Source organism: Pholis gunnellus (genome assembly GCF_910591455.1).
Source record: "Pholis gunnellus genome assembly, chromosome: 14".
Taxonomy (NCBI): domain Eukaryota; kingdom Metazoa; phylum Chordata; class Actinopteri; order Perciformes; family Pholidae; genus Pholis; species Pholis gunnellus.
The window spans coordinates 16,951,486-16,976,187 of NC_136541.1; the positions used below are offsets into that span (position 1 = coordinate 16,951,486).

Below are 24,702 nucleotides of genomic sequence, written 5' to 3' on the forward strand. Positions count from 1 at the left end.
AGCCTCCTCCATCAGTCCAGCATGTCTTCTTATTCTCTGGTGGGACAAGCGAAGCATCCTTTGTTCTGTAAACCGGAGAGCAGATCTGCTCTGGAAAGTTTCCTTAACATGTCACCTCCTCAAAGAGAATACTTAAACCCACAGCCCTCGCCAACCCCAACATCCAACTTAATTAGACTTGACCAAAAACCCTCACTAATCCCGACTATACCAGGAGGCTGTGCCAAAGCTCGAGAGCGATTGAAGATGAGACAACATTACATCTTAGGTCACAGACGTCCATCAACACTAACAACTAAATGATGACTAGGACATACATTTTTTTTTTCTTCACAAGTATTTATTTATTTTTCTTATCATGTAAGAAAATAAGACAAAGAAACGTTCCACTTCTCACATTTTCTTTCAATGGCACACAAGGTGAAGGTGTTACGTTTTTTTTTTGGCAGAAAACAAGTAAAAAGCAAGAAAAGAAGAATGAAACCAAAGAGTGCATTATGACTTCCATGTTCAATACTCGCATTAAGTATCCGATGATGACACCATTAAATAAGGGGAACTAGCGGGACGGTTACAGAACGTAAATCTGGACTATGTTCCGACGTATCGTAAGCAAAGGCTTCATTTGCATAGCTTAAAGGTCAAAACAATGCTTTTATATGGGCTACATGTTCTATCAACTATGTGTTGCTACTTCAAGGTAAAAGACAACTTTTTTGAAAGCAATAAATGTACAAGAATGAAAATCTCTTGAGTGCAGGACAGTATGCCGTTAACCAATTTCAAATGAGAACATCATCACACATGAGTCATCCATTCTCACTTTCATGACTCGGGGTTTCTGTAAGGCTTCTTTTTGTCATACAAAGACCGGGAATTGACAAAAACACACAAAAACAGTTGGCATTTTACACCGAAAAAGTATTAAAGATTAAGAATGAAATGAACTGGTAAACCACACGTGGGGTGAAGTCACAATGTTCCGTGGACAGGACCATTCCTTTAGCTTCATCAGTAGTCACGTCTTAAGGCTTAGAATGGGTCCCCACACTGCTCCACAGCTTCAACTAACTAACATCAACAGAGCAGCAACATCAAAATAAATCTCACAGAAATGCAATGCATCAACAGAAATGGTCTTAACACATTTTGGCATTGAAATATTGGTGTATTCTAAAAATAATGTTCTGATTTGTATGCTTTGTATTAAAAGTACATTCTCCCCCGTTTGTGGTGGACCGGAGGAAGACTTGCGAGAGTCGACGCTGTACTTTTTTTCCTCCCTCGGTACGCGAAACGTATGGTAACACGTGTGGCTATCGCAAGGTTTTTTATCAAGGTGGGAATAGAGAATTGTCATTTAGGGAGCTGCAGAGTCCCAACTGTGCATGACACGGTGACAGCAGGTCAGAGAGGCAAGTCTCTCTACCGAGTCGGCCTTTATGTAAAGCAAATCTCTAGCGCCCTCACTAGACCTGCAGGGACATGACTCGAACCAGCAAGTCTTGCCCTGACCCGACTCACACGGCCCGAACAAATGATGGATCCCACTATGATCCTGACTGGCTGGGGGGGTCGCTGAATATGTGCACTAACAGAAAACTGCATGTAAAAAGAATACGCTTCTTCTCACATATTTGATGAAGTGTATTGAACAGGTGAAAAATGTATTTACTTGTGCTGGTCATTTTTTTTTTTTTTTGTCTCTTCATCTTTTGATTTCATGGCTTCAACCCAGAGTACCTGCTTTCCGTTCTCAGTAAGATGGGATGCAGAGAAAACGATTTGGTGAGTTTAATCCCGAGACGATAAAATCAAATGGCTTTTCTCTCAAGGCTCAGTCACAGAACAAAAACACACAAAGCACACACACACACAAATATTTCCCCCCCCCGTACTGCGTCTAAAATGTTTGAATTAGAGCTGTGAAAAATAACGCGTTAACACGTTATGATTAAATTACAGGATTAATTCGTTATTTTTTTTTTAACGTATTTAACGTTTGCGCAGAATGAGCTTCCAATATCCCACAATTGACCGTTCGCCCCCTTAGTTACTGTTGCTACGTCGACAAAACTCCCAGGACTGTCAACCCAAAAGCATGGCGAGGACGGGGACCAGCGCTATATCTGTCAGTGTCAGTGATACTGTTTGGAGTAATATCTCCGCGATATTCTCCGGATCAAGGCAAAAGGGACTGCAATATGCAGTGGAAGGATATATCCAAAACATTAAGATCACGAAGGTGACACAACAATAATCGAAGCAAAAGCATACAGGTCTCAATCAAAACATCTCTAATGCAGTCAGACGTTAGCTGCTATCCAAACAAACTAATGTAACAGACTGTCTCATGTTTGTCGTTTCTGGTGTTGAAGATATGTCCCATCAGCGTTGCCGTAGAGAGGGGGCAATTCCCGCCTCTAGGAAAAGGGGCGTAAACGTAAACGGGAAGACGTTATCGTTTCACCGTAGCACTACCAGCCTAAAGTACCATCTCAACGCGACGCATGCGTTGGTCGGTGAGGGGAGTTTAAGTGGAATGCGCCAAACCACCCTCACTGAACAACGTAGTTCCCTCACTAAGTCTGCCTGTGACAAGTTGACTAGCACAGTTGCCAAATGGATTGCAAAAAGCTGTAGACCGATTAATATTGTTGAGGACGAGGGGAAGTTTTGCGAGTGGCAACGGGGGACTCGAGCATCAAAGCACCGCAAAGACGCACAATAATGACAAAAATCGGTAATATGTGATTAATCATGATTAATCCACAGAAACCTGTGATTAATTTGATTCAAATTTTTAATCATTTCACAGCCCTAGTTTGAATATTACTATTTCCTGGAAATGATGTATTTGCAATAGTAAAATTAAATTTAAAAAAACTGCAGAGTACTGCTGTGTCACATCTAGGCTTGGTTCACACAGAGCACAACAAACAAAACATCCCACAACATAAACAAAACACTGTGGGTCACAACTGGTTTCAAACAGAGAGGTTATTCATTCAGAAAGGTAGAGCTGCTTTGCCAGCAAAGACTTGTGGTATGAAAAGGTAGAGAGGAAGGGTCATATTTCGTGAACACTGAAATCCCTACTAGGTGGACCTAGTTTTGTGATACGTGAAAGAAAAACGACAAAAGCTGAGAGTTACTATTCTGGTTTTTCACTATAGCCCCTGGTGGGAAGCAACTTTAAGCCATAATTGGCACAACCGGTCAGACAGTCTCTAGTATCTGTTGCTTTTGCTCTCTGTGCAAAAAAACAAACAAAAACAGCACTGTGCAAGTGGAGGCCTGACATCTAGTCAGTGGTTCACAAAGCCTGCCTACTTTAAAACCAGGCCGCGGGATGTTTGGTCTGCCCCCGTTCTCCTAATATAAAGCCGCTTCCACAAGAAGAAGCTGGTGGACACGTGAAACTGAAAAGTCACTGGAATGCTCCGAGAGGATTGAAAAATGGAAATGACTCAAGTCTATGGAGGAGTTATGTCACTGGACAAGCAAAGGGTAAACATCTGCCACTTCCTTTCATCCCACCTGTTGATATCAGAAATGTACCAAAAGCTCGGCCTGTTCTCCCCCCACCTATAGTCGTGCACTTGTACAGCTGGAGGAGGGGGTGGGATGGGAGGGGTGTGGTGGTGGTGGAGGAGGAGGAGGAGGGGGGGGGCATTGGGCTGTGACGAAGGTACGGCTGCCGTTACTCCCTCTTATCAGCTGCTTTCGACTGTTCCCTCTGAATCATGCAGCGGCGCACAATGCTGTCAAAACTCCCCAGGTAGAAGAGGGCGATGGTCCGAAACAATCCCATGGTAACAATCTGTACAGAGGTGAGAAGAGATTACAATTTTGAAAATTGTGCAATATTTACAGCATCCCGGAGCAGCGCCGCTTTGGTTAATGTGACAATATCGTGTTACATGGCTTTACCTGCTGGAGGCCCTCTGTGATGGAGGTAACGGGTGACATGCCACAGGTGAGGGCTGAGAGCATGTAACCATCGGGTCCCACAGAGCTGTTGAAGTTCCCCTGCTGCAAGAGACGAGGAAATGACAGGCAGGTAGATTAACAACAGATTATCCATCCACCTAATGTTAAAAACAGGACAAGAAACATGGTGGGTCAGCGGCCGGTGAAGTGAATTTCTTACCACTGCATCCCGGACAATGATTTTGGCCACTTGGTCTGGTTGACAAACTCCAGATGTTTCAGAGATTAATTTGGTCTCTAGGGGCTATAAGGAGGAGGAAAAGGCTTTATGTAGGGGGGGAGTTGGAAGTGAAGGTATCTCATCGTACGGTTGATTGTGTTCAAGAGATGTTTACCTTTCTCTTGTTTTCCTCAGCCAATCCCGGAGTGTCAGTGTCAGGAGGGTAGGCCACCGTCACATAGATATTGTATGGCTTCATCTGGAGAACAAGAACAGCAACGCTCACTAGTTGTTACGTCCTGCCATTTTAACAAACAACAATCAACATTTTCCATGAAAATTCACACCGGCAACTCATCATCCCTCAGCAGCAGAAGAATATAATTAGCTAAATGATTTTAACGAGATGCACAGTGAAGTTGATTTGCGATGCAGCGCGTTTGCTTAGCGTGTAGTAGAAATCTGTTCATAAGGGCTTATTCAAGCGCAACAGTCCAAAAAGCTCACCTCCATCTGCAGCGACTCTGCTAAGCCGCGCAGGGCAAACTTGGACGGGGAGTAGGCGGTGTATCCAAACAAGCCGATCTGGCCCGCCTGGGAGGACACAAACATGATGCGGCCCATTCTTCGCTCCTTCATGGTGGTGATGACGGCTCGTGTCGGGTAAACGCTGCCCAGGTAGTTCACTTCCATCAGTTTCTGTTGGCAACGAGGTCAAAGTTCACACACACGTGGCAATATCTCGCCACACATTTATTCCAAAACCTCAATGGTGTTGCACGATTTCTCTTAATATACTCATTGCAATTGATCCTTCGCTAAGTCCCGCCCCTCGAAAGCAGAGTGGCCAATCATAACGTAGCATTGCCCAGCTCCTATAACTATTCGGCTGTGCTCCGTAGACATTTCGAGCTAGTCATGGTTTAACGTTGTGTAACAGTGATACTCGTTACCGCTAACATTAGCACATCATTAACTAGCGTTAGCACTTTAACGTGAGCTGGTTAACTGAATGCCGACACATGCAGCTTTTGTTTTTCTCACGATTGTAACAGTGAGGAAAGACCTACGCGGCTTTACAGGAACAGCGTTGTTCCTTAATTTCATTGTCTTCTGTCTGGCCAGGTGATGTGATGGTTCACTTTTACACTGTGAGCTGTAGGCTTTAGCTTCTATATTTATCTTTTTAACCTGTTTTTGCTGCTGAATCAGTTTGACGTCCTACAACGCATATTGCAAATCCTTCCGTCTACTTCTCTCTGAAATCTCTTTTCCAAAGATTGGATCATATTTATTCAGGGAGTGCAGTTAGTGACTGCGGGCTCTATAGCTCTGACAGCTTGACAGAGCAGCAGTGGGGGGCGTGGCTTAGCAGAAGGTAAATTTGCATTAAGTATTACCTTAAAATGTCTGACAGTAACAAAATATCCTCCAGAACCAGAAAGCAATCAAACCTCCAACTTACCCATCTGGTAAACGTTGAATCGGTTTTATTAAAACGTTTTTTTAGTACTGTTCACAGTAGCTAATTGGATTCTTACATAAATAAGACCATATACTCCCAGGTACCTACTTTAAAACGGTCCACTTCTATTTCCTCAAACTTTGCAGAAATGGACATCCCGGCACAGTTCACTAACATATCGACAGGCCCCAGCTTCTCTTGAGCCTGCACCACAGGAAAAAAAAAAGCCACTTCAGTACGTCAACACTGAATTATTTAAGGTATTCAAGATGTTCCACTGGAGTTAAGAGGGTAACTTCACCTGCTTTATCACACTTTCCACCTGGCTATATTCACTGGAAACATCCACGGATATGCAGAGCACCACCTGGGTAAGGAAATTGTACATGATCATATGCAATGTCATGCAAAACGGCATCAGCTGTTATGCACAATATGAAAACATATACAGTCATAACTAGTAAGTAAGGTGCTTTAAAACAATATCTGAATCGTTCATTGAAATAAATGCTGAACTCATACCTGTTTGTCATTGATGGCAAATTTCTCCAACTCTTTCTTCGCTTGAAGTAACTTAGCCTAAGGGAAAACATGCATGTTTGAATCAGTTATAACAACATAAGGTTCATAAAACTTCCCTAAATGACAACATGTCAAATCCTCAGAACGTGAACAGTCACATGCAGGTGAATTGTTTAACATCAAATAAAGTAAATGTGGAATATAAGTGGCGCACATCCTTCACCTTACATGGAGCAAATTAACCTTTAGAATATATTTTACTGTGTTTGACATCAAACGCTTTGGCTATGACAACAAACAGGCAATGACTAGAAGACACAGAGGGCCGATTGGTTGAATGTGGTTTGTGCTGACCTCATCCCGCGCCACCAAAGTGATGAAGGCTCCTTGCCTGTAGCACTCAATTGCAATGCATTTCCCAATCCCACTTGAGCCTCCAGTCACCTGCAAACCCAAAGGGTAAGATGATCATTAATCAAATGCCAAATATGGGGTAGCTGATCTGCAACTCATAGGTCAACTGGAAACGGAAATATGCTTCCATAATGAAATTTGAATAAAGATGTATAACGATGTGCAAGTCATCTGCATAATGAAAGGAAACAAGCTACACTCTGTTGTGCAGTTTATTAGATATATCTAACACATAACTAGCTAAAATTAATGTAGCCTAATACAACAGGCCTGGGAGTTATCATGGTGTTGATTCAACTTCATGGTCAGTTTGTGGTGCTAGTCAACCCTATGCTACGTAACCATAAAGTTGACCAGCAACTAAGTTGAATTAGAATCTCAGTTTCAACAAAACTGGACATTACAACCTTCATGAAGATTGGATATAAAGCGCTAAATAGGTCATGTTTTATCTGGGCGCATCTTTTAACTGGCAACATTCAGAGGTTAGCTCTAACTAGCACAATTGTAACGTTAACGTTATAGAACGCTAACCGTTAAGCTGTGTGGGCGTGTCACTCTGCGTAACTGACAGTTCACTGTCGTTATAAATTCTCCACTCACAAAATAAATGTATCAGTCTAAAAGTTTTGTCTGGTTATTCGTTGTAACGTTGGTGCTAGTGGACGTACATGACGTACTTTGAATAGTACATAATGCTAACTTTAGCTATAACGTTGCAGGCTGTTAGCTACCGTTCCCATGAGTAGGTAGCACTCTGATGCACTTACCACGACGTGGGCCCCGTTCAGTTTCAGAGGTTTGGGACTAATAAGAGGCGATATCATGTACAGCAGCAACACAAAGGCAACAATGAAGGCAGCGACCACGAGAAGCATGGCAAATGGCAGAAGAAGCCACCAGGAATTGATGAAAAGCCAATCCGTGATCGTTGAGCTCAGCCCTTCTTCAGAGGACATGGGTGAAATTTGGCAATCGTTAGCTTGTTTGCTAACTAGCAGGCCAGCGTCTGGGGTCCAATAACGGAGATACGACAGCCTGAGAGGGGGGTGGCGAAGGACAGACGTCGGGGGAGGAGTTGTTCCGGGGTTTGGCCAATGAGTCAAAAATGTGCAACGACCAGGTTAAAGTCCCGCGGTGGACATGGGCCCCCCACTGACAAAGCTCAGTCTGTACAAACCAAAACAAATCGAACTGTGCACCGTAAAAGAACACTTAACGTTCGTACCTGGTACTTGTAGTCTTCTAGCGAGCAGTTCATGAGGAACCTAAACGCTGCTTGAGTGTGCATTAACAACAACTCCCACAATGCAATGTTCCGCTTCCTCATTCGTCGTATCCGTGTGGTTTTACACCCAGTCACCGGTTATGTTGACTGATGACAGTGAAATAAAATCTATTTTAAACCTTAATTAATTAACCTAACGTTACAAATAAATCGTACATTTCTTACAAAAACGTAAACAGCTTTTCTGGACTTCGCTATAACTTTTATTTACATTATTGAAACAAACACAAAAAATCGTATGCATGAGGGCCCTCTTCACAAAGAAAGGGTTCAAGAGGTGGCTATATGTATAGACATTTACAGTAAAATAAGAGATGTTCCCCATCAAAACTCAAGAGAGATAGTTTGCACACCTTAGGAGCAAAAGATAACAGTTGTATACAATCTCTAAGAGTTTACATGAAATTTGCAAGTATTATACATTTCTCACGTGTAGTGACAAAGCACTGGATATATACGCAGCATGACCAATTTAGAAATAAACCAATAAAAAATAAATTTGCAGCTTTTCTAGAAGGCACATGGTGCACACTGCCGCGCATGGCTATATAGTTCATGCTTGGAGATGCATTCCTATATTGTTAACTATACAAGAAGAGGGTCTCTCAACCTGAGCCATCAGTGTCCAACTCAGTCTTGTTTTATCAAAAGTTACGTGACTTTATGTTAACATAAGGCTTAAGTTTTTTGCAGTTTATATTAAGGATAACCAGCAAAGCCTGTGAATAGTAATGAAACGTATGTACAGTAGGTTGTGAAAATAAACCTCTGAGCTGAGTGACAAAGCAAATTAAAGTTATTGAGTCCTTGAAAAATTATAAAGTAATGCTGGTCCGGCACCATTGGGGCTCCACCCTAGTAGCCGTGTTTAATTCCAATGGCAAGAGTAAACAAATACAAACGTCCTTTGTTGTTAGGAAACTGGATAAACAATCCAACATTTCCACAGGGTCTAATGCAGCTCTCATCCTGAGTATCTCGGTCTCAAAACTCTTAAACATCCACGAACCATCCTGAGACAACAATGACATATTTCACCACAACAAATCCAATGAACTCATGTCCCGCTTCACTCCCCCAGCCCAAGATTTATACAATCCACAAACTACAGTTCACACGATAAAATGCTTGTTTTTTTTCTACCTTCTTAATAGAAGAATACATGAGGGGCAGTCATTAGTCTAGTGAGAGGTATTCTGACCGGAAGATAAGGACACAAGAGCTAGTCCCAGCTTAAAATAAATTATCCTGATTTCAATAGCCTTATTTGCAATAATTGTTGTGTATGGCTGCTGTTAGTTTCCCTAAGTTGCTTGGGCTTTCTGCTCATCAATACCTTCAGTTTTTAGTGCTTAGTCAACCAACCTTCTAAGTTCTTTAGGTGGTATTGAGTATTTCATCAGGTCAGCTGCAGATGGGAAGTCTTTAATGTTCTTTGGACAATGGTTAATATCAAATAAAACAATGTCCTTCCACCCTTTGCGTGGTTGTCAAAACACTGCAGTAATCTTGTCCACTTATGATAAACCACGAAGTCTGGTGTATGGTTATGATGAGACAGAGAGACAGAGAGAGAGAGAGAGAGAAAAATGGGACAAGGACAGTAAAGAGAGATAATCACAAGTCCTTTGCTTTGGTTTGGCTTGGCTCAATCCTCCCACCTAGCCTTCCTGTCCAAAGTCCTCTGTGAATTTTTTCAGTTTGTCCAGATCTTGTTCATTGACTGTTGGCTTTGTGTTGGCCTGAGACCTCATCATGTCAGACTGAAAAGACGAACAGATATCAAATCATATTAAAGGGAGGACTCAAATATGCAATTATATTACCATCTAGTATTTTTTTTTTTTTTTTTTACATCCTTACCATGGACACTATAGGTTCCATTAGCTTCTCCCCAGGTACGTCCATCCATGACATTTCAATCGCGTTGGGGTCGCCAGGTGAGCAAGGAGTCAAGAGGTCATCTACGATAACGTTGGCTTCAATTCTTGATTCACCTCGTACCTTATTTAAATCACAAGTCGAGAATTAGTCAACTGCAAAATGTTAAACTCCATCATGAAACGGAGACAGACATCTTAACAGACGTACCCGTTTGAAGTGGGTGGCTGACTGGACCTTTCGAACGGGCTGCATGAGAGCGTCTCTGACAATGACACTGATATCTGCTCCCGAGTATCCATCCGTCTTCTTGCCCAGAGTGACAAAGTCGGAGTCGGTGAGACAGTTGGGCGTCGGGCCGAGATGGAGCTTGAACATGAAGGCGCGGGCGTGCTCTTCGGGCAGCGGGATGTAGATCCTCTTCTCAAATCTGAGAGTGTCAGTGGCGTACAGTCAGCAAAGGCGAACGAGAACACGGTTCCTAACAACTTTCACAAAGTGACAACAATTACCTTCTTCTGATGGCTGAGTCTAGGGTCCATGGGATGTTCGTTGCACCCAGTACCAGCACTCCCTCATTGTTATTCCCCACACCTGCAAAAGAAAACAGTCAGGGTAAGTGTACACACTTTAACTACTTATCTCATCTAAACAATGATACTCTCTACTTTCACTGAGACGTGATGGTCCGTCCAGCTTTCTAAAGATCTGTGACCACACGTTACATTACTGGGCAGCTGTTACAAAAATGTTTTGTAAAAAGTTACAAAATTATTAATCAAATTGAGACCATTTCAAATCTACTCATCAGGGCTTTCCCAGTGTTTCATTGCAGATGGGTGCCACCTCACCTGAATCCAAAAACCACCTCCACACACATCATAAAAACAAATACGATATTAACTATTTAATTTGAATCTTAATCTAGGGAAAAGAGCATTTTAGGTCTTCGTCTGCACACTAAATTGTTCATGAGATGTGTCAGGATCCGGATGGCTCACCACCTTTGCTCAGCAAGTTCCTGGGGCAAGCCCCGTTATTGCAAAACAGAGTATGCACTTACAAAAAGTGAGTCTATGAATGTTGCGGTCAGTGGATTATCATCTCGTAAAAAAAATATGCGCTTCCTGCCACACCTCAATCTGTGACGTCACAGCAGGTGTTTCCCCCTCTCACCTGTCAAGAGAGCATACCTGCTGTGACATCTGAGGTGTGACCAGAATGAGCATGCTGGAAAGTTGCAGCAGTCATTTAACATTTAAATAGTTCACATTTGGAAATAAGTGACGGGGAGATTTAAAGAGTCTGAGAACACTCTGGACTCTCTGGAACAAATCCTATGAAAAAACGAAAAGATATTACTCTAAAGGTTTTGCCATTGGACTTATAAACTGAGGGAAAAAAAACAAACACTAAAAGAAATTCTTCACTTAGTGCATAAACTGCTATTTCAGATCCCAAAGGTTGTTTACTCATTGCCTCAGAAACTATTTAACCCTAAATTGGCATTTAACACGCAGTACTGAGGGATTGCATTGAACTTAATTAATCACAGCATTCAGTCATTAAAAACAACTGTTTTGGCTCGTCAGACTTACCCTGCATCTGAACCAGGAACTCTGTCTTAATACGGCGAGCGGCCTCACTCTCGTTCTCACTTCTTGAGCCACACAGGGAGTCTATCTCATCAATGAAGATGATAGAGGGCCTGTGCTCCCTCGCCAGGGTAAAGAGATTCTTCACCAGCCTAGAAGGTTTAAGAAAGTTTAAGAAATGAAATAGCAACAGGCTGCTGGCTGCTGTATATTTTAATGCTCAACTCGTGCTTTTGTGGATTACCGTTAACAGGACTTACTTTTCACTCTCTCCCAGCCATTTGGAGACAAGGTCAGACGAAGAGATGGAGAAGAAGGTGGAGTTGCCCGCCTCTGTGGCAACAGCTTTAGCCAGATAGGACTTTCCTGTGCCAGGAGGTCCAAAGAGCAAGATCCCTCTCCATGGAGTTCTCTTTCCTGTCAGTCAAGCAAAACGGTAATTTAGGCCACATTAGTGTCGACAAAAACAATCGACTGCCCTCTTGACTGTCTACTGTCACTCAAGAGCAAAGCAATAAGGAAGCCTTCCTCTTATACGAGATGTCATACCTGTGAAAAGGTGGGGGAATTTGATAGGAAGAATAACTGCTTCTTTCAGTGCCTCCTTCGCGCCCTCTAAACCAGCAACATCACTCCATTTGATGTTTGGTTTCTCCATAACAATTGCACCTGTAAAAAAAAACAACGTTACATTTGTGAGGGGTCTAAGTAATACCTGAATTATGACAGACTGCATTTAACAATCTCCCACGAAAAAATACACAAATATTAGGACAATTCAGTTCTGATTAAAGGTTATATAAAGCCTGCAGAAGGCCCAATAGGCCTCAAAGGGAATATCACAAACCTGAAAGTTGATTTTGGAACTTCTTTTTCTCTGGATCGTCACCTTCATCGCTTTCATTCCTGGAAACACGAACACATGTAATTATGAAAAAGTATATAATTAATATGTAATTTTGTCAACATATCTAGTACATAATAATTTGCACTGATTTTCCATCCAGGACGGAATGGCATCAGACCGGCTCCACCCATAAACACACCCTTTGTCATCAGACTGTGACTCTTTGACAGGCTTAGCGGGAGGAGCGTTTTCTTTCTTCTTTAGATACTCCTTCAACTTCTCTGCTCTGTCCAAGTATTCAGCACATTTTGCCCGGATGCTGTGTTTAGCTTTGTCACTCTGAGCTTCATCTGTCAGGAACAACAACAAAAAAGGTACACAAAAATGACTTCAGGTTTGAGTATTTTTATCCTTAAAAGAAACATCACCCTCCTCTCCAAATGTCACCTTAAGTGTACTTCGATTGGCATATGAAGCTACAAACAAGCGATCACATCTAACCATTTAAAGAAATTGTTTTCTCATTGTTCTTGCCATCTTCACTGCTGTGAACGTGTACAAAACAGCTTGTATGTCATTTTGAGAGATATGATGCCACTTTAAAGGTATGTTTTAAAGGAATATTATTGAATTGTGATTCCTGTTGTGGCAAACAGAGGTGATTATCAGACTGTGTGGTCACCGTACACGTATGCCAATGTGCTGTTTTTATGCCTTACATTTCACCACATGGAGGAAGTACTGAACAGCAGCCTGGTAAAGACGCAGAGCCTCCTCGTATTTCTGAGCTTTATCCTCCTGAGCCGCCTTGCTGGCAAGATCGATGGCTTTCTAAAATAAAACAGACACAGAACAATGTTAGTTATATTAGCATGTGTAGGTTCTATTGTTGATTAAGGAAACAGACAGCTGTGGGAGGTTAATGACTGTCTTTGAATTGTCAAAGTGCCAGGACAACATCAACCAACCAAAACAAACATCCAAAAATTGACAAATGTAAGCGGAAAATGTATTTAAAAGGCAGTAGCAGGCAACCTTGCTCTATAACGTTACAGTATACTTACCGTAATGTACTAGTTAAAGGTGAAGATCAGATTGAAGCTAACACCTGTTCTGTGTGGGGGACACTACGCACACCGATGTACGAGTGCCTGAACCGGAATTTGAATGCACTCTTTCACTTCCTTTTATAATATGCATGCAACTATGTAACTTGAACACAATGTGTACTTGTAACACAACCTGTACAGAATATAACCATACGAGTTTTGCTCTCCATTAGTAGTGGATGTCTTTTCAGAGGCCAAATAAAACCATTTAGCTAACGTTAGCTAGCAACGGTAATCCCATTAGCTAGGTGTTGTTTTCTACAATACAGGCTCACAATGTTATACGGCAATCACCACAACCGCATATAAACGTTGCTTTAACCAAGATAAACTTCAGCTTTCATAACACGTATGGGCCACAATGTCACCTTCCGGTGGTCTTTGTTGTTCACAAGTTGATGCACGTTAGCTAACCATGCTAGTTAGCAGCTAATGTTACAAACGTCACACTGTATTACACTGTCGGAAGCATTTAAACCAAACACCACCCAGCATAACAAGGTCAGACGTTTCGGATGTCATGAACTAGGATACTTGTTTTAGTTTAGTCCAATACATGAACAACTTTGTTAGCTTATTTAGCGTTTTAGCTAGCCCTGGCGTTGGTTCTCAACTTACCTGTAAATTATTGTTGGTAGCCATAATGGCTGATCACTTGTCCAATAATCGAAACGAATGTAACACCGCCGTGAGGAAACGACTTTTAAAAACTCTGCTTTGGAAAGTAACCATGCAAGTAGTCTGTTAAATCGACAATCGAGTATTTTATGAAGGTTGTTTTCGTTTCTTGAGATCGCCCTGGAGTCAGATCGAGGAGAAAACTTCCGCATTGAAAACTCGATACTCGCGTGCACAGAATGTGATGACGTCAACGCGTAGCCTCGTAGCCTCAGCCTACTGCCTGAAACTAAAACGTTTTTTTGTTTTCCTTTTGCTTGTCATGTGGCGTGTGTTATGTGGTATCTTTGGTTCGTGGTTAACCCATAGGCCCCTTACCTTTATGTACAGTCTATGGGTTTAACAAATTCAAACACTATCAGATTATGAATGAACTATCAACGCTGTTGTTCTGACAGGAATAACAGTGGTGGAAAGCACCTAAGTACATTTACTCAAGCACGATATGTAAGAACAATTTTGAGTTACTTAATTTCCACTACATTTTGGAAGCTAATGTTGTACTTGTTACTTCAGTATATATTTTTTCACAGCTTTAGTTCCTAGTTACTTTGCATATTTAGATTATAAATGCAAAGTAGAAATCAACTAATACATTATGATGTATTATTATAGATTAATTAAGCTACCCAGCAGTATATGTAGTAATACAAAGTAGCTCAATCTTCAGCAGCATTAAAGTGATGAACATATTAATGCATTCATAATTACAATCCAGTAATATGACATATATGATTCTGAAATGGGCCATTCTGCATAATGAGTACTTTAACTTTTGGTACTTTAAATATATTTAGATGCTAATGCTTTTTTTTACTTGAGTCTAAATACTTTACTTTTTCTTGTAGCGTATTTTTATGATATTGCTAATTTTACTGAAGTAAAAGCTCTGAATACTTCCTCCACCACTAATTCATTATTCATTATTTACGAGGCACTTTAAAAAGTCCACTCATACTGCAGCACATCCATACTGTTGTGAACTTGAGACATTGGTCTGATTTTATCCTTTTAAATATCTATATTTGTAAAACTAATATGTTGTATTTAATTTTGGTAACAACCTTTTTATACTCTAGGTACTCCTGTAATTCTTCCACTCGATCCAGGTACAGTTTACATTTATCTCGGATCTTCTGGTTGCCATCTTTACCCTGGGGTTCACCTGATGGGGAGTAGCACATTTATTTAATAGCATTCTGTAATGTTATCTACATTTATCGTAACAAGTTATAAGGATGACACAACTTCAAATTGGCACAAACACACACAAACAAAAAACATTAATAGCTGAGTAATTTCAAGCAATTAAGGTGATGCACACTCTAGTACAGACTGTTAAGTTGACCTGAAATGTCTCATTATGTGACATGGGATGCATTTAGTTTCCTGCCGTAGTGACGCACGTTTTACAATGTGCAGAAAGTACTTGACAGCATGTTTGTAGGACTGGATGGCCTCCTCATAGTTCCCAGCCTGGTCTTCATCTGAGGCCTTCTGTGCTACGGCAATAGCTTTCTGAAAGAGCAGGAATATTTCAGATACTATCTTATGCTTCTACTCAAATCACTTCATGACACATATTGGCGTCCTATAAACTGCATTTATTTGCTTCAGCCAAAACAAAAGTAATACAGTAGCCTACAGTGTTGTTGTTATGCCAATGTCAGTTAGTACCATATTATATATGTTATTATTATATTAGAAACAAATCATAATCATTTCTAAAAATGCTCTGGAGCTATAGTGCTGAAATGATAAATTGACTGATTGAGTATTCCACATTTGGTATTCCAGTCATTTCAGTAAAGTATTGTGTAATATACATTGTTCACAGGTGTTTTGACACAATACCAGGGCCCTGGAACTGATTAACCAAAGTTAAATGAAGTTGTTTGTGGTGTCATTAGTGAAGCTTGTGCTTTTTGTGCTTTGAAATGTCAAAATCTCTCCTGTGAAAAAGGTCTCTCCCAAATATTAGAGTAACTTAAGAAATATGTGATCAATTGTATAGTTAGTTCAACTTTGCCACCGATAATATTTGCTGTGATCAAATACTTTTAGCATCTATATTGCTGCAGAAACGTTGTGTACAACGTTTTATGGGGATTTATTGTGGTAAAACAAAGTAAGAAAAACCTTATGACTCCAAGTGGAAATTATTTATATATAATAGAAGAGGATCTATGTGAATCCCGCCGAGAATACCTGCTATTTTTGACCAGCAGAAGAGAACCACACTGCATATCAGATATCTAAAAAACAATCAGATCACAGATAGCGTTGTGCTTACTCACTGTGACTAATCTCGCACACTGCCTTTAATAAAATCTGTGGACTTGACGTGAATCACTATTTTTGGTCCATGATGGAGTTCAGTCCGCTCTTTGACACAAAACGCTCCTGCATTCAAACGAACAACTGCGTGAAACTTTGAATTAATCACACGATGGGACTGAGTCCACATGAAGGGTTAGTCGAAGTGAAACCCGTTAGATCACATACCGGGAATAGACTCGGTGTTCGTACCTATACACTTCACTTTGTTACACTCCACTCCATCGCTGAAGCTTCCAGTCTTTAAATAATGTATTCATCCTACCTGTAGAGTTGTCGGCTCCATGAGGAGACTCCTGGGAATCAAAACACAGCTGATTCAACCCGTGGTGCCCCTCACGTCTGGTTTCGTTTACCCAGCCGTATGTCACCGCGCAACAAGTTCCTGTTTGCTGATCACTCCCCCAACAATGACACATGCGACCGAGCAAAGCAGCCTGCCCGGTCCAGAGGAATGGCAACGATGCTGGAAGGAACCGTCCTGCCAGTGAGTCACGAGGCTTTTTGTTGTCGTGCAAGTTGCAAACACAACACAAGTTGCTGGACCTGTATCTTTTTTTTATTAATGACCCAAATAGAAACAGCTGATTCAGAAACATGTACACTTATTTCACTGAGAATCATTTTGGGGACTGTAGAAATAACCAACACCAACACCATGCACACAATAAGACAGAAAAGAGTCGTTTTAGCTGTAACACAATATAGCAGCTCTTCTTTCTAAAGGCCAAGTGACGTGCAAAACCGGATACTTCAGGAGTTTGCGTGTGCGTGATACTCAAATCCACTTCACTGATGATTCTCATGTGATGACCGTTTTGTCCACTGGAGGTCGCCCCGAGATCACTGTTGAATATCCACGACGTGAAGACCCTGCAAACCCACTGGTGGGCTACTTCCCAGGTTTGGAGCTCATCTGATCCTCATTTAAGAGGTGATACTATACTTTTTTATTCAAACTTTAAAAAAGTTATAAAATTATAACAAATACGATATTACGAATACATTAAAATATAGATTGTACTCTATGTCTATGGAAGCCTTCTTAACAATCCTCCATATTTGTCATATAGCTGGAAATTTTCATTTTATAATCAAATTCTAACATTTATTGTTTTTGTAGCTGGCAGTCAGTTCCAATTGCCTTTGAATTTGCAGATTATTTCTGACCGTGATTATAATGCAGTGTCTATTTCAAATGGCACGCAGCAACATCCAAGCGATTCCTTGAACGACGATTGTAAACTTATAAGGTTAGAAATAAGTTGTCTACAAATATCTGCACATAAACTACGCCTGAGCCCCATGTATGTGTTTCAAACTTGTAGTTCAGAGAGATTTTCCATGTAAAAAACGAAAGAGGCGCAGCGGGGAAACGCAGTGTCTACTGCGATAGGAGACCTTTGGCCCCACTCAGTAGATTAGCCTCGAGCTCGGACCATCGACAGCCTGACACCTGATAGCTCCAGTGTGGCGCACATTTTGGTGAGGAAGACTGGGGAGCTGGCGTCGTTAGCGTGGAAACATGCGGCGGAAAGAGGGCGCACCTTCAAGAGCAGAAGACCAAACTTAAAGCGGTGTCATTAGCGGACGCGTAGTCCCTACAGAAAGAGCCTCGCGCGTATTCCTCGCGCAGCCCCTTTTGGGCGCATTTCATGGAGATCTATAGATGACAATACCTGCGCGCTGCGGGTCGCTCTCAGGCATCTACAGGGATCTCTTATGTGGAACATGGCGAGAGGGATGAAAGGAGCTCATCTCCTCGCTGTACTTTTTACCTTTTCAGTCACGCTTTTCAGGGACGCAGATGGACAAGGGACTTCTAATGCCTTAAGTGGTTTTGGTTTGAATCCCCCGTACTTCAACCTCGCTGATGTGTCCAGTATCTCTGCCACGGGAACCTGCGGCCAGGATGAGGCTGGGACACCGAGATATGAATTATACTGTAAGCTCGTCGGTGGACCGAACAACGGACCTCCTACTCACAATATACAGGTAGGAAAAAGCTGGATGCGATCTCAGTAAAGCTTTCGGTCGGCGCGCAAAAGGAGAATAACAACAACATGCAGACACTGCAATGGGAAATGAAAGTGTGGCTGGATACACACAGTGAACATTAGGGTGTAAAATATATCTGAACTTTTGAATATAGTTCATTCCAAATGTTTGTGCCGTTGTTAAAGCTCTGACTATTCTGTCCGACATAGCCAAGTTGTACAGCTGCCAGAAATAGTTTTACACCATTGTAGTTGAGTTTGCTCAAGGAAATACACTTATACAAAAGTGGTCTAGTCCCCTCAGGAGTTCCTCTGAAGGGCCCTGCATTACAACAGTTTGGCATGGACATGTCTAAACGCACGCTTTGCCTGTGGTTGCAATATTTTTCATATTTGCATTAGGTTAGTTATTTGCCAGTTCCTGCCTCCAGTAGCCTATATATCATGCATGTGGGTTTTTTTTCTGCAATTATTTGGGTGTGCATGTCTCTGAATACCAACAATTTGACACCATTTAGGGTCAGTTCTGTGACTACTGCAACTCCGTCGACCCCAACAAAGCCCACCCGGTGACCAACGCCATCGATGGGACAGAGCGGTGGTGGCAGAGCCCGCCTCTCTCCAGGGGAATGGGCTACAACGAGGTGAATGTTACCCTGGACCTTGGGCAGGTGAGATTATCATACTTTACTCTGCTGTGAGCCACTGTTTACCTGCTGCAGCCTGCAGTGTGAATGATGATCGCTGTGTGGCGACAGTAAAATACAGCACCTGGATGTTTTAAAGAGGGAGGGGAAGGAACGTTTTCTGCTTTATTTATTGCTCTGCTGCTGTGAGATGAGTGATGCCAATTGTGGGCGCTGGCAGAGCACCGTGATTGGTGTGCAATGGCAATATTTTTGCACCATGTTCTTCTTCAGTGCTGTGTTTTGCTGCTGCTTTTGCTGCTGTTTGTTTTGTATATGCTGGGGAGACAGATGTTTGACTCATGGTGTCCCATTAAAAAAGTATTTCAACAGGAGTTACACAATTATGTTTTTAGTTTAAGCTTCATCACCTCAGCCGCCAGTGATCATGTGAATAATGTCCCGCAGTTGGATGCTTGCCAGGAATCAGATTCAGGGCCCCTGTGGCCGGCTTATACGCTTCCATCATGACCCGGGTCTCTGGAAGGAGTTTGGCTCACCGTATAAACATTGCACCTCACGCTCAATTATCTAGTGGGAGGAAAGAGAGGAATTTCGTTTTCTGGATTGGGTATCAGAAGGATGTGAAATCAGACCCGAAGAGTGCAGGTGGAGGCCTGGACCTCTTTGTAAGGAGGCCCATAGTAGATTTAAAAAAGAGAGCAAACAAAAGAGCTCCTCTTCACACGTGTCGCATCTTTGGCTCCCAGTGGGCGCTGTGTCAGACAATGGGTGTTGGCTTTTGTATCTCTATTTTTAGGCCGACTGAGCTGAGCAAAGATCCTACACGGCTAAAGATAGTCCACACTTACAAGAGGATGGACACACGTAGGGCCTGTAGGGATGTCTGCCTAATACGTGGTAATGCTCAGTTTATTTGGGAGCCGGGGAAGTAGCATTATTGTATTATTGCGTGCTAAAAAAAGCGCGGCTAGATCTCTGATGGTGACTACCAACCTCACAACAACCTGCCCTCCCTCACTTCAACACCTCAACCACACACACACACACATACACACACACACACACACACACCTGTCACGCACATTTTTCTCTCCATGGCATCTGATGCTACCACCAACAGTGCTCACCTGCCATCATTGTATGCCGTACGGTTGTTTTAGCACTCAAATCCTCTGTGAATGGTGCAGAAAAAAACTGACTAGGTGAGAAAAAAGCGTGGCATGCCATGTGGGGGACAGATTTGTGATTGACTAATAAGAAATGTATCAGTTTGCAGCTTCGCAACCTCTTTTGTATCAAATCAACAAACCCAGCATTCAGGCACTCTGAATGGAGAGAAAAGAACCACAGATGATGACAGGAATATCACTCCATTATTAAGACTGCTAGTATCTGAAAATGGTTTTATATTTGAAAGGAGATTTTTTTTCTTCAGGCATCTTCCTGAGTTTAATTAAGTATTTTATTTCACAACACATGTAATCTCATGTATTAGAGCTCTCATGTCGTTTGAAGCTTTGTTAGCTTTGTCATCCCCCCCCCCCCCCCTAGCCACAGGGTAAATTATGTTTTCAATGAACTATGTGGGCTAGACCCAGCTGAATGGGTTCTGTGGTCTCTTTCAACACCAACGCAGGTGGCTGTTCTGCTGCTTTCTATACGGCTCTTATCAGATGTATTAGATAACAGTTGATGTTTATGTTAAAATGGTGAGGTTCAAAGAGAGAGGCCTTTTTGACAGAGCTGTTTCCGGTTTTACTGTATAGAGGATTGTTTGAAGCAAGGTCTGCAAAGTTAAAGCTAATCTAATCTGACTAGAAGTGAAGTCTGTCAGATGAATTGCCTTGAAATGTGTACAGACAGACATTCATTGTCCCCAGAGGATGAATTCTTCCGACTCTGGTGATCCCCTGACTTTACTTCTAGCACCACCATGAGGTTGACATTTTTGAGTTTTAGGCAGATGTTCATGTCCCCCTCAGGATTAATTATAACTTTGTTGTTTCCCTGACTTTTCATCTTGCTCCATCATCAGATCAAAAGTTAAATTTGTCAAATACTTGACATTCCCAACTGCTACCACTTTGCGTTTCGGGCAAATGGCAAATATTAACATGCTAACACGCTAAACTGAGAGGATGAACATGGTAAACTGTGTCTGCTAACCTTCAGCACGTTTGGATTGTTATCATGAACATGTTAGCATGATGATGTTAGCCTTTACCGCTGCCTTAGTACTGACTTACAGAGCAGCTAGCACGGCTGTAGACTTAGTGTTGTTATCATTCAAGCTACTTATCTTCAAATCTTGGTGCGACTTTCAATAACCTGCCCAAAGGCTGAGTGCTTCTAGTTAAATGATCACCCTCTAAATCTCCTCTTGATAAGCCCTATAAGCTCTATGTCTATGGTTAACTGCTCCCTGTGTTTGTGACTCCTTGGCTTGTGACCCGTGAGTCCGTGACCCATGACAAATCCTACCTTGAGTCAGGAAATTACCTCAATAATCTTCAGTTTGGCTTCTGTAGAGAAAAATATGGTTGTTTGGCATAAATGGCTTGTTTACTAGAGGAATTGGTCCAAGATGAGTGCATTTGAGGTAAGAAGATCATATCTTAATTGGTTTTGACTATAACAGCTTGCCCTGAACGGGTTTATCTCTCATTTTGTTTCGCCACAGGTCAAGAACCAGTAAAACATTTCTTGTCCATCCAATTATAGATGTATTCTGTGTCCACCAAAATACTGGCTACTCTTCCAGGAACTTTTGCCCCCTGTTAAACTATTTACAGCGACAGTAGGCAGGCCATTGTTCTGGTAAACATATACACCACATATCAGACGGCCAGTCACTCCTTTTTTCTGGGGAATGTATTTTAGGAGCCCTGACCACATGTGCTTATCTGCCTGAGTGAGCCCAGAGTAGACCATGTGAGGCAAACATACCAGGGCTTACTGCTTGCTGCCCGTCTCCCATCTGATGAGACTGAGCTGCTTTTGATTGGTCGGTGTCAAACACTGAAGTTCTGATTAGTTGCTGGATTGATGTTCAAGGGATTTAACTGGCATTTTCATATGAAGGTGAAGGCTGTGGATTATTTCTGCAGGCGACAGGTGTTTGTTGTGTTGACGATGTGGTAGTGTGTTGTGTTTACTGTACTGATTGATTGCTTGTTGTCGATCTTGATTTATACATTATTTGCTCTGCGACTAGGATTTTGGACATACATGCTCTTCATTTTGTAGGGGACGTGAGTACGTGCAAGAAAATTGACCTGATCTGATTCATGTTAATGCAATGGCCTCGTCACTGCTTATAGTTCTGCAATCGTCAAGAGGCAAAGCTTCCAAGAACTCAATTTTAGAGACATTCCCCTGGAACCTAATCCCCCCTCTCAGCAGTCCACCTCCCACTGAAGTTGGGTTTGAATGTTTTATTTGCAGCCGTCGCCCCCTTTTGTGTCAGAATCCTTCGAGGCGGTATTGTGTGACATCCTTTCTGTGCTCTCAGACACTCACAAAAGTTGGGTTCTTTTCAAGCCTCCCTGAAAGTGACCTAGCCCTCTCTTTCCACCCGATAAATGGAGACGTGGTGTAATTTGATGGTGAGAAAAAAACACACAAACACTCAAGTCTCAGACTGAAAACATTCCACTTTCCCTCGTATTCTGCTCTCTGAATGAGTAGACATTCAGACACAACCATGTATGATTCTTGCGTGTGCACTTGCGTATTGCTGCATCCCTCCGACTCCTGCAACAGGTGGTTAGCAAATATGTTGAGGCTATAATCCTAATTGAGTCATGTGTTTTGAATATGAGACCTGAGACAAAGAATAGATTCCCTTGCTGTTGAAAATCGAGCTTGTTTTGTTGTATATGCTCGGTGATAAAGATTTGCTCATACAGTGCAGCCGGCTTAGTCCGACCCCAGAGACAAAATTGGCTGTTCGACATGCCCCTATCGCTGTAGTGACGATGGAGGTGATGTAAGTGCCTGTCTTTAGCCGGGCTGCCTGAGGCGCCAGGCCAACCCAGCAGCTATTTACTACTCCGCTAACAGCCACCTCGTGCTAGTTAGCGGTTAGCAGTCTGGCCTCACGGGTGACGGTTGGACTGCAGTTCAACCTAAATCTGGAGCTCAGATGTGGAAAAGCTTGTGGGGGTTAACGGGGCATTTATTCATCTCTGTAAGGCTTTGTCATCAATTCATATGTGGAAAAGCTAATCAGTGGTAACAGGTTTACTGACGCAGGCATTGATGCAATGGGATGTGTTAGAGAGCAGGAGGTTTCCTGGACCCCCATGATAGGGCTCTTAGTTATGCGAGCGGTGGAAGGGAGTATACTGCATCGGTACAATATTGCAATAGTTTCCCACACATACTGTACTGAAACATTTCAATGCTGAAAACTTATATTTTATGCTTACATTTCAATGTTTTCTCTTTTCTCTTGAACCAATTGTAGCAAATAGAGAGTGAGTGTTGCAAACAAAAAATGGAAAAAACTAAATTTCCCGCTGGCTTATCAGTCCCTGAAAAACCTGAACACAACTAATTCTGTCATGGAGACAGAGAAAAACACACCAGCCTACCCCTCTCCCCTTCCACCGCCCACCTGTTGCACACAGACAAACAGTTGTACATTGCATTGTTACAAAGTGGAGGCCAACTGCTCCACCCCACTGGGCTGCAGTATGCTCTGTCTGGCAGGGCTGATCCACTTTTAACAGAAGGTGATGCCTCCTCTCCTATGAATTGCATTCCTCTGATCTCACATCGGACTCTCAGGAGCTCGCTCAGATGGCTTCAACCTGTCAGGATTCTGATCTCACTGTAGATTTAGTCCCCGTGGCTCGGTGGTGCCCTTTGGGTGGAATTTTGGGGTCAGGATATTCAGTATCTGCTTCTTGACTATCCTTGCTGAAAATCTACTTATTGATGTTAGATTACTATCTTACATCTCCTGCTTATAATCAGATAAGATTAGATATAAGGTTTAGATGTGATGTACTATGTCTATACATCTCAACTACACATGGTAGCATACATCACCTGCTATTAAAGCAAGAGAATAATATTAGAATTAGAGATGTTCCAATACTGATACCAGTTTGGGAACACCCTACGATGCAGCCTAAAATACTGGATCGAGTATCAACAAGTATATAAGCCGAACCAATATTACATCATTTTATTAGCTCATTCACGCTACACACTCATGTCACTCACTATCCGATTCCGTACACACTGCCCGGTTGATACGAGGCACATGCAACTCTCAACAGAGACGAGAAATAAGAAAGATGGCTTACTTGTCCATTCATGTTCATGTTTTACAAAGAGTTTAACCTGAGCCAGGCCATACAACAATGATAGCAAATATATCACATCAGTAGTATACAGAATTATATTAATAATATATATTTTATTTTTTGACGCACTTTGACGCAGAAGTTCAAGTATTGGAATCAGTATCAGGATGGAAAAAATGCTATCAGAGCATCTCAAGTTAGAATATCAAATACATGGATTATGAAATAAACAAATAGTAATTATTGCAGGCACTATAGTTTCTGATTGAGAGGGCTGTGAGAAATTCCTACGCCGTCCATTTTTACAGTACACTTTATTTGATCAACACAAAGAGATTATAAGTGAAGAGATCTACGTGGCAGGCACGGCAGCAGTAGAAAGTGGCAAAGGGTCACGCAATCAGGGTTGTTTTTTCTTCTTTTTTTAAATCTTCGGTTTGCCAGTGAGTAT

General features: G+C 42.0%; 3 protein-coding genes across 5 annotated transcripts in view; 1 reads left to right on the forward strand and 2 right to left on the reverse strand.

The window, feature by feature from the left end:
• Positions 1 to 318: 318 nt before the first annotated feature.
• Positions 319 to 7,720, reverse strand: kdsr (3-ketodihydrosphingosine reductase). The gene is made up of 10 exons (XM_079173730.1): positions 7,325 to 7,720; positions 6,495 to 6,584; positions 6,141 to 6,197; positions 5,920 to 5,985; positions 5,727 to 5,822; positions 4,661 to 4,852; positions 4,329 to 4,412; positions 4,154 to 4,237; positions 3,934 to 4,035; positions 319 to 3,823 (listed from the first exon to the last, which is right to left on the reverse strand). The coding sequence occupies exons 1-10, from the start codon at positions 7,511 to 7,513 to the stop codon at positions 3,704 to 3,706; spliced, it is 1,080 nt and encodes a 359-aa protein (XP_079029856.1). The 5' UTR covers positions 7,514 to 7,720; the 3' UTR covers positions 319 to 3,703.
• A 308-nt stretch (positions 7,721 to 8,028) lies between these two features.
• vps4b (vacuolar protein sorting 4 homolog B) lies at positions 8,029 to 16,693 on the reverse strand. 2 transcript variants are annotated; one of them, XM_079172850.1, is made up of 13 exons: positions 16,555 to 16,693; positions 15,359 to 15,470; positions 15,017 to 15,117; positions 12,885 to 12,996; positions 12,365 to 12,515; positions 12,166 to 12,224; positions 11,868 to 11,987; positions 11,579 to 11,735; positions 11,322 to 11,470; positions 10,236 to 10,317; positions 9,934 to 10,153; positions 9,706 to 9,846; positions 8,029 to 9,605 (listed from the first exon to the last, which is right to left on the reverse strand). In XM_079172850.1, exons 1-13 carry the CDS (start codon positions 16,573 to 16,575, stop codon positions 9,504 to 9,506), a joined length of 1,527 nt encoding a protein of 508 aa, XP_079028976.1. In that variant the 5' UTR covers positions 16,576 to 16,693; the 3' UTR covers positions 8,029 to 9,503. The 2 variants fall into 2 exon arrangements, with proteins under 2 accessions (XP_079028976.1, XP_079028977.1); XM_079172851.1 differs by lacking the exons at positions 15,017 to 15,117; positions 15,359 to 15,470; positions 16,555 to 16,693 and adding an exon at positions 13,893 to 14,232.
• Positions 16,694 to 17,880: 1,187 nt separating this feature from the next.
• Positions 17,881 to 24,702, forward strand: part of LOC306705949 (laminin subunit alpha-3-like) — a 52,720-nt gene continuing 45,898 nt past the window's right edge. Inside the window, exons 1-2 of one of the 2 annotated variants that reach the window (XM_079172843.1) lie at positions 17,881 to 18,284; positions 18,805 to 18,957. In XM_079172843.1, coding sequence (XP_079028969.1) covers positions 18,012 to 18,284; positions 18,805 to 18,957 — 426 coding nt within the window. In that variant the 5' untranslated portion in view covers positions 17,881 to 18,011. The remainder of the gene's footprint in view (positions 18,285 to 18,804; positions 18,958 to 24,702) is intronic. The other variant, XM_079172844.1, reaches the window with a different exon arrangement.

Bases quoted from the DNA above. Each gene is read 5' to 3' on its own strand.
- kdsr (XM_079173730.1), bottom strand. From the start codon at position 7,513: ATGTCCTCTGAAGAAGGGCTGAGCTCAACGATCACGGATTGGCTTTTC. The intron at 5,823-5,919 runs GTGAAGTTACCC...CCTGTGGTGCAG, and splicing joins TGGAAAGTGTGATAAAGCAG to GCTCAAGAGAAGCTGGGGCC. The intron at 4,413-4,660 runs GTGAGCTTTTTG...CTTGTTCTCCAG, and splicing joins CAGAGTCGCTGCAGATGGAG to ATGAAGCCATACAATATCTA.
- vps4b (XM_079172850.1), bottom strand. From the start codon at position 16,575: ATGGAGCCGACAACTCTACAG. The intron at 11,988-12,165 runs GTTTGTGATATT...TTTTTTTTACAG, and splicing joins GTTCCAAAATCAACTTTCAG to GTGCAATTGTTATGGAGAAA. The intron at 10,318-11,321 runs GTAAGTCTGACG...TTTCTTTTGCAG, and splicing joins GTTCCTGGTTCAGATGCAGG to GTGTGGGGAATAACAATGAG.